The 12,273-nt window shown below is 45.3% G+C and overlaps 1 protein-coding gene across 1 annotated transcript in view; it reads right to left on the bottom strand.

Annotated features, from left to right (window-relative positions):
- Positions 1 to 1,033: 1,033 nt before the first annotated feature.
- pde1cb (phosphodiesterase 1C, calmodulin-dependent b) overlaps positions 1,034 to 12,273 on the bottom strand; it is an 87,467-nt gene continuing 76,227 nt past the window's right edge. The window contains exons 9-18 of the mRNA XM_062517349.1: positions 10,174 to 10,274; positions 9,400 to 9,528; positions 8,618 to 8,719; positions 6,307 to 6,427; positions 4,675 to 4,756; positions 4,239 to 4,359; positions 2,628 to 2,803; positions 1,851 to 2,063; positions 1,539 to 1,602; positions 1,034 to 1,178 (exon numbers count right to left, since the gene is read on the bottom strand). Of these exons, the coding sequence (XP_062373333.1) occupies positions 1,034 to 1,178; positions 1,539 to 1,602; positions 1,851 to 2,063; positions 2,628 to 2,803; positions 4,239 to 4,359; positions 4,675 to 4,756; positions 6,307 to 6,427; positions 8,618 to 8,719; positions 9,400 to 9,528; positions 10,174 to 10,274 (1,254 nt within the window). The remainder of the gene's footprint in view (positions 1,179 to 1,538; positions 1,603 to 1,850; positions 2,064 to 2,627; positions 2,804 to 4,238; positions 4,360 to 4,674; positions 4,757 to 6,306; positions 6,428 to 8,617; positions 8,720 to 9,399; positions 9,529 to 10,173; positions 10,275 to 12,273) is intronic.

Raw genomic sequence — 12,273 nt, forward strand, 5'->3', positions numbered from 1 at the left:
AATAAATACCAACACAACAAATGAACACAAAGGAGCTTCAAATCACAGATGACTTACAGATCAATAACCAACAAACAATCAACAATGGTTCTGTAGCGTTTACCACTGAACTGGAAACAGTAAAGTTCCATCTGCGACTAAAATTAGAGAATAGAACTACTGAATGCAGATAATTATATAAACTTGGCTTTTCTCTATCTACTCAGTTTTGTGTATTCTGAGGGGATATGAAGAACACATAATTGTCAATATATTGGCATGCTTCTGCCATTGTGAGACTCATTCTGCCAATGAGGAGTTATATGCTTCAGGTAGCAAATGGCAAATAAGCAATCAGATGGCTTGACTCAAGATAAGTGTAAACAAACAAATAGACACATAAATCAAATGAAGAGACGGAAGGAAGAAATACAACAACAAAGGAAGATATTTGATAGGATGTTTGTATAGACACAGGTACACTGACCAAAGAAAGAAAGAAAGTACAAGACAAACAAACACACACACCAAAACGTACACAACAGACAAACAGACCCACAGGCAAACAGACACACAGACACACAGACATACACACAAACACACACGCACACGCACACACACACACACACACACACACACACACACACACACACACACACACACACACACACACACACACACACACACACACACACACACAGGCACCCATGAACTCACATGCAGGCACATAAACTGTCTCATATTCAATTCCAACGAAATAAAAACAAAGAAGACGAAAAAAATAAAACATGAAAAGGCCACAAAATTGAAGGCAAGATCAAAGGGAAGATGAGCCCAGGATGCCTGAATCTGCATTCTTTCTCTCTCAAGAAAGAAACAGAGAGAAAAACATAACTTTATGTATATTTACATTATATACAAGACACAAAGCCAGAGCCTATGGACATGAAGGCATCACACAGGCTTAGCCACCAGTAGAAGCAAGTGACAAAGCAAGTGATGTACCACCGGACATGAAAACAAAAACATTTACTTGAACATACACGTGTCAGCATTAACCACCAGGGGGCACACCAGAGCTTTGGACGAGGAGTCGGCTCCCTTGCTTCCTCTGCAGCAGTGTGGGTTGGGACAGCAGCATGGAGGCCTCGTCCACTGTGTCCAGCCTCCCTCCACATCTGTGGCCAATCAGAGGAGACCTGATTACATATAGACGTGGTGCAATGGCTCTACACAACAGAACAAGGCAAGTGGATAGATAGACTACTAGTGGTATGGGATTCCTGCAACCATTTTGGAGAACAAAGTAAATCCATATATTAAAATCATAGTCTATTTAGTAAAGTTATCAGGTGTTCCTGGATTCATATACCTTCCTAATGATGATGTAAGAGGGAAGCCACAGGACTGCAAGGATCCAAATTAGGAACAGAATGGGTGATGGTTTAGCTCTAACAACTCACTTACTACACAGGAGGTTTCTGAGGAAAACTCGGATGAATATGTGTGTGTGTGTGTGTGTGTGTGTGTGTGTGCGATGTTGTGGGAGTGCTGATTACCATTCAGCATCTTGTTTCATGCTGTCATCACTGCCTGGGGATTTGGCTTCCTCTGACACCTCTCCTGCAATTCATCAGACATGATTGACATGACATACTGGAGAGAATGACACACACACACACACACACACACACACACACACACACACACACACACACACACACACACACAAACACACACACCTGTCCTGGCCTGGCATGAATGTGGTTTAGCGTTTCTAGATAATAATTTTGAATTGATGCAACCCTGTCTAACTCCTGTCTAACTGGAGCTTGGGAACTCGTACAAATTCACATCTAACCAGATTGTACCATTCGGTAAAGTGTTGGCACCCTCTCCAGGGTGGCTGACGGGGCTCTCGTCCAATGGGCTCTCAGTGCCCACTGACTCAAGGCCATCCCCCTCCTCGCCCTCCTCCTTCTTTGGTTCTGGCTGGTCTGGTTCTGTTTGTCCCTCTTGACTTGCCGCAGGGGCCTCCTGCTGGGCTTGGTCCTCTGCCTCACGACGGGCCTTTTCCTCCGTCTCTGCATTCACAACAAAGAAATGTGTGTGTGGGGGGGAAGTTGTACAGGGATGATTACATTTATGCCTGAAAAGCTCAATTTATGCAATCACCTCAGTGCTGAACAAAGGCTATGATTTTGAAATGCCAAGGGCATTCCAACCCCTCCCCCTGGCTTCTCTCCTTTTGGTATGACGCACTCCCGAGTTAAGCAAACACAGAGGCAAGCTAGCTCTGCGTCTGAGACTGTCTGCTGTGTGGTTGCTCTAATTACTGGGGTTTCAATAACATTGGCCTTTGTTTTGTTTCTGTTTTTGTTAAATGTAAATGAATGCCTGATGTGATGTTTACACAAAAAACATTCATATTTAAAAGTTTAAGGGGGAAAAAAACATTCACCACAAACGCTTACGTCTGTATGTGAAATTTGAAGCCACCTCTGACTTTAGGCTCAAATACCACTCATCTGGCTCTGTAGTACAGCCCTCAGGCCACTGGGCTTGTGTACCATTGTAGTACAGCCTTGAGGCCACTGGGCTATGTATACCATTGTAGTACAGCCTTGAGGGCAGTGGGCTGCGTGTACCTTTGGCGGCCTGGGCCTTCCAGCGCTCCCTGTTCTGGGACACCTCCTCGTTCCAGATGGCCTTGAAGTTCTTGGGGTCGACGGGCAGGAGGGCCCCGTGGTGGGACGAGCTGCCGTCAGAGCCCGTGCTGTTGATGCTGCTGTGCTTGGCATCCACAGAGGTAATACTGTTCAGACTAGAGAGAGGGGAGAGAGAGAGAGAGAGAGAGAGAGAGGGAGAGAGAGAGAGAAAAGGGAGATGGAGAGGAAAAAGAGAGAGAGAAAGAGAAAGGGAGATGGAGAGGTAAAGAGAGAGAGAGAGCGAGAGAGAAAGAGAGAGAGAAAGGGAGAAGTGTTCAAATGAAAATGAGGATGTGCACTGACGGTTTAAGTTCTCCTGCTGTCCTGTTGAGAGGCCTCATTTTGAGAACCCTCTCCCATAAAATTGCATCACACATGGCTGTCCCTCCCTGTTGTTCAAAACAATGTTACAGGTCATTTCAAGCCCAGGTCTGTGTCTAATGGCATTGCTGCATCCAGACTGGGAAAGGTTCCAGGACACATGGGCCCCATGCTGATAGGAGCATCAGGTGCATGGCCCTGTACAGTAGATGCTGTAGGCTACAGAGAGCATACGGGGCAGCACACTAAACAGCAAAACTGGAACACTGTAGTGCAGCACAGCTTTATCTTCTTGCATTTGTTGTTTACTTTACTTCAGAAGTAGCTCAGCAGGAACTGGAAGTAATTATATGTAAATGTTCAAATGTCATTGGGCTCCGACGTTATTGTCCTCATATCCCCCACCCACCTCCCAACACACACACACACACACACACACACACACATACACACACACACACACACTCTCTCTCTTGAGTGATGGCATGCTGTGTTGTGGGTTGGAGAGGTGAGCTGGTGATTGGAGGCGGAGCGGCAGTAGGCTCTCAGCTGAGGTGCAGTACCAGCTGCAGGTATTCTCACGTGCTGTAGTTCAGTTCCTCAGCCTGTTTTGTGTGCACGTGCATGCATATGTACGGTATGGGAGTCTTTTGTTATGGCAATCACATGTGACTAACAATATCATATATAAATCGCTACAGTTGACTCAATATCCATGTACAGTATATGTACATATTTCACAGACCCTTCAGCTAATCTGGGTGTTAAAGTAGCCTATCAGATGAGAGTAATAAATTATGTTTTCTAAACAAAGTTCAGGAGAAACCCTCACCCAGCCGGCCTTCTTTTCTATTATGCCACACGCCCCGGTGTTCGCAAAAGTCATCCCTCCTCCTCCCCCTACTCCTCCATTTCACTGATAGCCCCGTCACTCATCCTCCTTCTTTACACAGGGGGGGTGCAAGCGGCCATCGCTTTAACGCGATCTCCGCTCCAGGCATTCCAGGACCACGGTCAGCTACCTAGCCAAACATGCTGTTAACGTTACACCCAAGCACAACAAATCATACCGATTGGGCGAACTAGTGAACATACAATGTGGTCTATATGGATAAAAACACACTGTGCTTAGATCTGGAAATGTGCTTTGCTCTCTCTGACTGCGGACTGTGTCTAAGCCAGTGACTCATGTTCCAGTGCTGAGGTGCACACTGCCGCAGGTGAGCTCACCTGGAGCGCCTAAAGCCAGCGAGGCTGGAGTGCGCCGCTTCGTCGATGAGCGGCGTGACGATCTTCTCTGTCATGTCCGTCAGAACAGTGAAGGTCGGCACCACGATGAAGTCAATGAACCCTGGAACACAAAGAGGACAATCTCACTGAAACAGATACTGAGCAGCGAGTGCCTATGGCTTACTGGAACGCTCACACCCTACTGCTGGCCATGGTAAACAGCTCCCAGCTAATCAGCACTGGCTACAAACTATAGACGCACAAGCACACACACACACACACGCACGCGCACGCGCACACGCACACGCACATGCACACGCACACGCACACGCACACGCACACGCACACGCACACGCACACGCACACGCACACGCACACACACAGGGAGAGGGAGACACACACAGACACACAAAGACACACACTCCTGCACACTCACCGATCTGGGACTGGGCGACCATGGTTGACTTGCGGTCGCACAGCGGTGAGAAGGGCAGGCCCAGGTCCGCCTCCTTATCGCCCTGGAGACGGAAAGGGTAAGTCCATCAGTGGGCTGTGACCTCTGACCCTCACTCATTCACTCAGCGTCACAGCGCTGTCAGAGGAGAACACTTCACACCGTCTAATCCCACTCATCCCACTCCATGAGTTCCAAGGACACCTCTTTACCCACAGGGCTAGCTGTCTTGCCATACCATTTCACTTCAGTGTTTTCACTGACATGCCAATAACTGAGCTGAATTGTTCACTGTCAACACGCAGGAAGTAATCAGGCCGGAACACGGCTTGTTTTATATTTTGGTCTCTGAGACAGATGTACATTACTGTAGATGCTAGAGTGTGAAGCTGTAGATATCGGTGTACAATGTAATGTAGATGGTAGCTAAGACTGTTGTCAAAGGCAGTCGAGCACAAACTAAAAGCAATTTCAGGAGATGCACGATTCACATTCAAGAGGGGAAAATGCATGAAAAGATCAAGAAGAGATGGACTGAAAATATGATGCAAACCTTCAGCACTTGGGCTTAGTGTTGCTGACTACTCAGGTATGAAATGCAAAACCCCACATCAATGACTCACTGTGTTCACAGATAGCTGCAGTGTTACACTGACAAAGCAATCTAAGGGAAGCAAAACGTGTTGATATATTCAGTCTCACTAGCTACTAATGCTTTATACGTTCTCAATACCACTATTTTTGTTTGCACAAGACTGGAGTGCACAAACTGCAAACTATAGATACTTAAAAATCATGACACCGCCACCCCCCAAAGTCATTTGTAATAAGTAAAGCAAGGTCAAAAATGCATTTGGTTTTGACTCTATTGCAATTCATCTGCTAAACCATCTCTGGCTTGTTGGGAGAATGGCATCATGAAAGAATAATGGCATTGGTAACGATGCCTCAGCTCTGGGAGAGAGCTGCTGTAGTCTGCAATAGCTGTTTGAGAAAGATACGAGCGATTCTCAGATCAATATATGAATAAATAAACAGGCAAACTAACAATATGGAGATGGAATCTATGCATTTCAGAATTAGGCTGTTAAGAGGAATGAGGAAACAACAGAGTTTCTCTACAAGCATCTAAAAGATTCTGTACATTTTTTCCACAAAGTGTGACCACCACATGGATGGATCAGTTTTGGATTGATAAAAGAGGTCTGGAAAAACATGAAGACATTAGTGAGTGCACTGACTGATGGTTGTTTTTTGGGTTAACAGTCAACAACATAATTCTGGAAAGACAGAAGTGATTGCAGCGGCCCACGGCTCTCTTGTGCAGCCTGATTAAGAGAGCATAGGGGAGGGTGGGACTCCTTGTGCTGACACTTCAAAATAGCCTGCGTCCATCATTTTGGTGGAGCAGGATATTAGACCAAAGAAAAGTGACAGAGAAATACAAGTCACGCTATTAAAGTCAGCTTATCTTGGTTTCTCTTTTTGTGTCTCTGTAACACACATACACATACACACACGTACACATACGCATGCACACACACACACACACACAGACAGGCACGCACGCACGCACACACACACACACACACACACACACACAGACACACACACCTGTCTGAAGAACTCCTCCAATAAGGAGGTGGTCCAGCGATGGTGCAGATCCCAGTTCTTAGCAGGGTGACTGATGTCAGCCGTATGAAGGAGGAGAGAGATTGCCTTGGACTTGTCAATGCTGCACACACACACATAAACAGACACAGACACAGACACAGATACACACACACACACACACACACACACACACACACGCACAGAAAATCAAAGACAGAAACAGGATATTAAATTGTCTGTTCAAACATCCCAATTCTTTACTCTTTGCCATACTGTGATAGACTTCACCTTGTGAATCCCAATAAGCTGTTTATGATGAATGCCAATGCATTTCATTTCAATTCCATGTCTTAGTGCTTATCAGTGTGCATATTTGCGTGTGTGCGTGTGGTTACTTTACCGAAGCCTTATTTTGGTATTCATTTGTTTGTATTAATATTTTAAAGTCTTCTTCTTTTTACTTAATTCTCTGTCAGTCACATTGTAATTGTCTGGGTTTGTGTAATCTCAGTGTGTGTGCAACTGTGCAGTAGAATGACTTTCCTTTTGGAGAAATGAGCAAACCCAAATGTGAGGGAGAGGAAGGGCTAGAGGAGAGGAGAGATAAGCAGACTGAGAGCATCTGAGAGCCCCCCTGCTAGAGCATCAATGAGAAAAGCGAGCTGGAAGCAATAGCTGGATGAAACCCTGCAAACTGCACGCTTCCTCAGCAGAGACACTGGACTGAATGCCAAAGTGTTCAGAAAGAGCGGCCAACTCTGCACGTCCTGTTCCTCAAACTTGTTATGATACACTGCCACATCTCAGTCCAGTGTCTCGGTGCACCGTTGGCTTCACCTGAAGTAAAGTTGACATCAGATATTAAAACCTCATTACGTCAACACTTTTCAGCTGGGTAGGCCAATATCCATTTTATTGGAACTGGGTCCGAAAGACATTTTAGTGGGATTTGTCTGAGGTAGACCACCTGAGTAGGCTATTCTTCACACAAATTCACTATTCTTTTTAATTTGATCAGTTTTAGGGCTTTTGAGTTTATTAATGTCATTTAAAGTGCAACATTCTAATACAGCATACTACTCCAGATCAAGCTCTAAGAGCGTTTTTAGACTTATTCATATGATATAGTATGCATCATAATGTCTGTATGCTGTGGCACTACCTGGGGAGCACCTTCAATAGCACACTACCTCAAGTGAACAACCATATGTCCACCCACAAAATGTCTTAGAATATTGAAAACATATTTTTACTATGTAGGACAGCTGATTGTTTCTGAGATTTCAATTTATCTGAAGAAAGGGCTCTGCCACCTCATGCCATTTTAGAGTGATCTATTTGTGCTGTGACCACTGACTTGTGGGGAATATTGTGAAGTTTAACATTCATTCATATTCCAAGTGCTGAGTATTTGAAAGCGTTCCACAACGTACGAGACGAAACCGAGATATAGCAGACAAAGAGTGGCGGGGGAGGAGGGGTTGCAGAGCAGTGGGGAGAGAAATGAAAAATGGAAATAGCAAAGAGAGAGAGAGAGAGATAGTTGAAGGTAGAGAGAGAGAGGTAGAGAGAGAGAATTGATTGTAGAGCGTGGAAAAAGAGAAGACTTTTGAACTGGTGGTGAGACAGTTGCATTCATCATGGTGATTTTTATGTTCTGGGTAAGGGTAGTCTCTCAGCCATCTGTCACTGAAACTTATTACAAAAATAAATCACCCAGAGTTTACAATTAACCAAATTTGCCCTACCTCTCATATTTAATGAAATCATTTATTATTTAAGGGGCCTAAAACCCCATGCTAGACCTATTCTACAATAACATTAAATCACAAGAACACTCAGCAAAATCTAATTCTCTTCTAAATCTTGTTGTAGGGCATAGTAAAAAAAAACTGCATAATGCAAAATTGATGTAAGACGCTTTGACAGATGAAAACTTGGTTGTTGATTTACGCATTAACACATTCTCCAAACTTCTACTCATGGATTCTAAGGCAGTGAGTCACAAATGTGTGTGTGTGTGTGTGTGTGTGTGTGTGTGTGTGTGTGTGTGTGTGTGTGTGTGTGTGTGTGTGCCTAATCCTGGGCTACTCAGCAGTTTCTCTCCTAAGATGAAAAGGTGTGGAGAGCTGTGTGCGTGTGTGTGTGTGTGTGTGTGTGTGTGTGTGTGTGTGTGTGAAAGAGAGAGAGATAGAGAGAGAGAGAGAAAGAGAGAGAGAGAGAGGGGAGAGAAAGAGAGAGAGAGAGAATGATGTATGAGGGCATATGTTAGTGATGAGTGGCGTGTGTGAGTGTGTGGCAAACTGCCCACCTCTCTGGTTGTTGCAGAAAGTTCTTCATGGTCTTGACCTGCTGGAAGTGACAGGACATATCTGTGGCCAACACCATCTCCACCACCAGAGCCCTCAACTCTCTAAACAAAGAGAGAGAGAGAGAGAGAGAGAGAGAGAGAGAGAGAGAGAGAGAGAGAGAGAGAGAGAGGGAGAGAGAAATAGAGAAACATGGTTGATGAGATTCTGGAATAGGATAGGTCTTCATTTATCTATTACTGAACACTCCATTAAAGACATGTAAAAAACATACCCCAAAACATGCTCAGTTTAAAGGTTAAAACAGCAACAACTTCAAAGAACTTCAAAGGCCTTCGATACAAACAAATCATTAAGTACTATATGACACCACACATGCTTGTGCAATTAAGCAATAAGCCCCAAGAGCCCGTAGTAGTTTATGCTGAGCTAAGGGGTTAAGGGGCGTTGTTCACAACACGCAAGCGGAATGCCTAAAATTCCTTAGCTGTTCTAAAATCAGTATATACCGCAGACTTGAGTGGCTTATTGCTTCTCTAAAATGGTTACCACATATATCTGCCAAGATTTCATGAAACAAAGGCACAGCAACGAGAAATGTAATGATGTATTCATAGATAATCATTCTTTAAGGACCGGATCTAGCTGTTTTAGAACAATAGATGACATGCTAAAAAATTGCTCCAAACATACACAGTGGATATCATATGCATGTGCATGGGATCTGAAGACTGTGACACAGGAGAAGAGATGAGATGGAAGCTGGCTGATCTGAGTACAGTACCTCCAGTCATCCTTGGACAGGTTGTACAGGATGTTCATCTCGTCATCGTCCTGCAGGAGGCGATATGCTGCACTGACATGATGGCTCTCCAACACCGCGCGGTCATTGTACAGGATGGCCGTGTCTGACCTGGAAGTCACATCGAAACAGCAGGCCGTTGGTCTTTGTTCACAAACACAAAGCAACTGGCTCTGAATAGGATTCAAATTCTGGGCCAAATTTGGGTGAAAGTTGGCTTCGCCTCGTATTTACACAATACCCTGCTTATCGTAATGTGCTCTTTTGTGTAATGTGTTTCTGTTAAATGTCCAACTTTGGAAAGTATATTTAAGGGCTTTTTGCCTATATTCACAGAGGAGAGTGGAGAGCATCAGGAAGAGAGTGGGAGAGAGAGATAGGGTCGGATTAGGAAAGAGGAGAGCAGCAGGAAGAGACAGATAGGGTCGGATTAGGAGATGGCTACTGGACCTGAATGTACAGTGGTACAGACACTGAGGCTATTTTCTGTACAGCTCACCTCAGTTTATGATCCAAAGTTGAATGTTTTTAACATTTGATGGAGTTACATATTTATGATGGTGACTCACTGAATATAGTGTACCCATTGTGTTTTATTAAAGGTGCTTTTGATGTACTGAAAAAAGGTCAACATAGTGTACCAATTATGCTTTATTATCAAAGGTGTTTTTGATGTTTTGGTTAGACAGAAACACATTCCTTCCCTATTCAACAAGAATTGACTGGAATTGGCTTCAAAGTAAATTGACTTGTAACCTTGTTTGGATGTGGAAGTTGTTTGTGGTTCCCGTGTGCTCGTAGTCATGGATAGCAGCAGCAAACAGCATGGCAAAAATCTCCAACTCTGTCAGCCAGTGCTGAAAAACATAAAAGAGGACAGTGAATAGAGGGGTGGAGAGGAGAAGAGAGAGTGAAGAAGAGGACAGAGAGAGGTAGAGAAAGAGAAAGGAAGAGATGGTGTGAGAGTAGAGAAAAAGAAGAAAGGTGGAGGGGAAAGAGTGGAATGTTCACCAGAGGAGAGGAGAGGAGAGGACACAAACAGAAGAAAGAGATGAGATAAAGGGATGGAAAGAAAACAGAACGGAGATAAGGCAGGGGAGGATATCGGGCCAACATCAATCACAGCTATTGGACAAGCACCCGTAAATACAAACCAGCATTTCCACATATACAACAGCCTGAGCAGATTTAATAGAGGGAAACCAGGGCCATTTCCAGCATCACAAGCCCATTCTGGCACACCCCATTACTTCCAGCTATCTATAGCCGCGCAGCGTACATTTCTTGGGCTGGAGTCGTGACTGAAAGTGTGCTGATGGAGACTGAAAACAGCGGCCGCTCCATGAATGTCATGTTAGAAGTTAATAACCTGATTAAATGGCTGCTAGGCCTGTGTGTTGTGTGAATGCGGTGGGTAGCTGGCCTGCCTGGGGCTGGGCACAGAGTGAGTGAGTCATCCCGCTATAGGAATGCCCACCGACACGCTTCTGATACACTCAACAGGCACACACCAGAGTCATTACACTGCAGCTTACGGGGCAGGCCCGGGTGAGAGGCAAGTCTGGGTTGGATCTGGCCCGGAGGAGAGCTGAGTCTGGGTTGGATCTGGCCCAGTTCTGACTCGGCTCTGGCTCACTTGTGGCAGATACGAGTGGGATTAGATACCAGAGGAGGGCTGCTTGGGAGGGTAGCTACAGTATATTCCCATTGCTAAACCATAGAGCAGACAGGGCAGGGCCACACTGAACATGGGAAATGAGCCATTCAAAACTAGAAATAGAAGACCCCCCTTTTCTTCAAAGCTCTCTTGCATCTGACTTTATTGTATAAAACAAGCGTTCCACATCTGTCTGTGGTCATATAGCCTGGCCATTAGAGTATTTATGTCTGTAAGATACAGCAACTGACAACAGCTGATGAGCTAAAAGTTTTAGTGTCCACACTAATAATGATGGCGCCCTTTAAACTACTACTAGCTACAGCTGTGCTCCAACAGTACAGTTCCTCTCTCTATCCCTCTCTCTCTCTCTGATGTTTTTGTTTTCTTGTGTGTGTGTGTGTGTGTGTGTGTGTGTGTGTGTGTGTGTGTGCGTGCGCGTGTGTGTGTGTGTGTGACCCCTCTCACACAGGTGTATTTCCTCAGGTTGAAAGACTTTAATAGGAGTGACATGATTGATCTTCAGCGGTGATAGCCGCAGAATATCAACACCTGTCAGAGGCCGGATACAAACGAGCGCGGTCTCAGCGTCCCCTCAGGGCTACCTGCGCAGACAGCAGACCACATCCGGCCCACATCCGGCCCACATCCGGCCCACCGGCTCCACGTCAGGGTCGGCTCAGTGCCAGAGTCTCCGGCCCTCTGAGTTTATGAATGAGCAGCTGATTGTTTATTTAATGGAGGCTTGGGGTGAGGGGGTGTAGGTGATTGATGTTGTTCCTCTTCCCAAACAGCCCTGGGCCTCTCGCTAATGCAGTTATCCACAGAACATGCAGCGCTGACAACCTGCCAGAGCTACGTTATTAACATGATTAAATAAACAGCGCTTGAGGAGCTACAAGCGGGGACGGAGGGATTTTGTGTGTCTGCGTGTGTGTGTGTGTTTGTGTGTGTGTGTGTGTGTGTGTGTCTGCGTGACTGTGCTTGTTTCTTGTTTATAAGTGTATGTGTATTTATGGTCCTTGTGTGTGTGTGTGTGTGTGTGTGTGTGTGTGTGTGTGTGTGTGTGTGTGTGTGTGTGTGTGTGTCTGTGTGTGTGTGTGTGTGTGTGTGTGAGTTTGTGTATTGGGGGAGGTGGGTGGAGGAGGGGATGGCAGTACACAAGGTATGCCAAAGCGTTCTTTCAAGGAAGAAAAGGC

This window comes from Sardina pilchardus, chromosome 2 (assembly GCF_963854185.1).
Source record: "Sardina pilchardus chromosome 2, fSarPil1.1, whole genome shotgun sequence".
In the NCBI taxonomy this organism is placed as follows: domain Eukaryota; kingdom Metazoa; phylum Chordata; class Actinopteri; order Clupeiformes; family Clupeidae; genus Sardina; species Sardina pilchardus.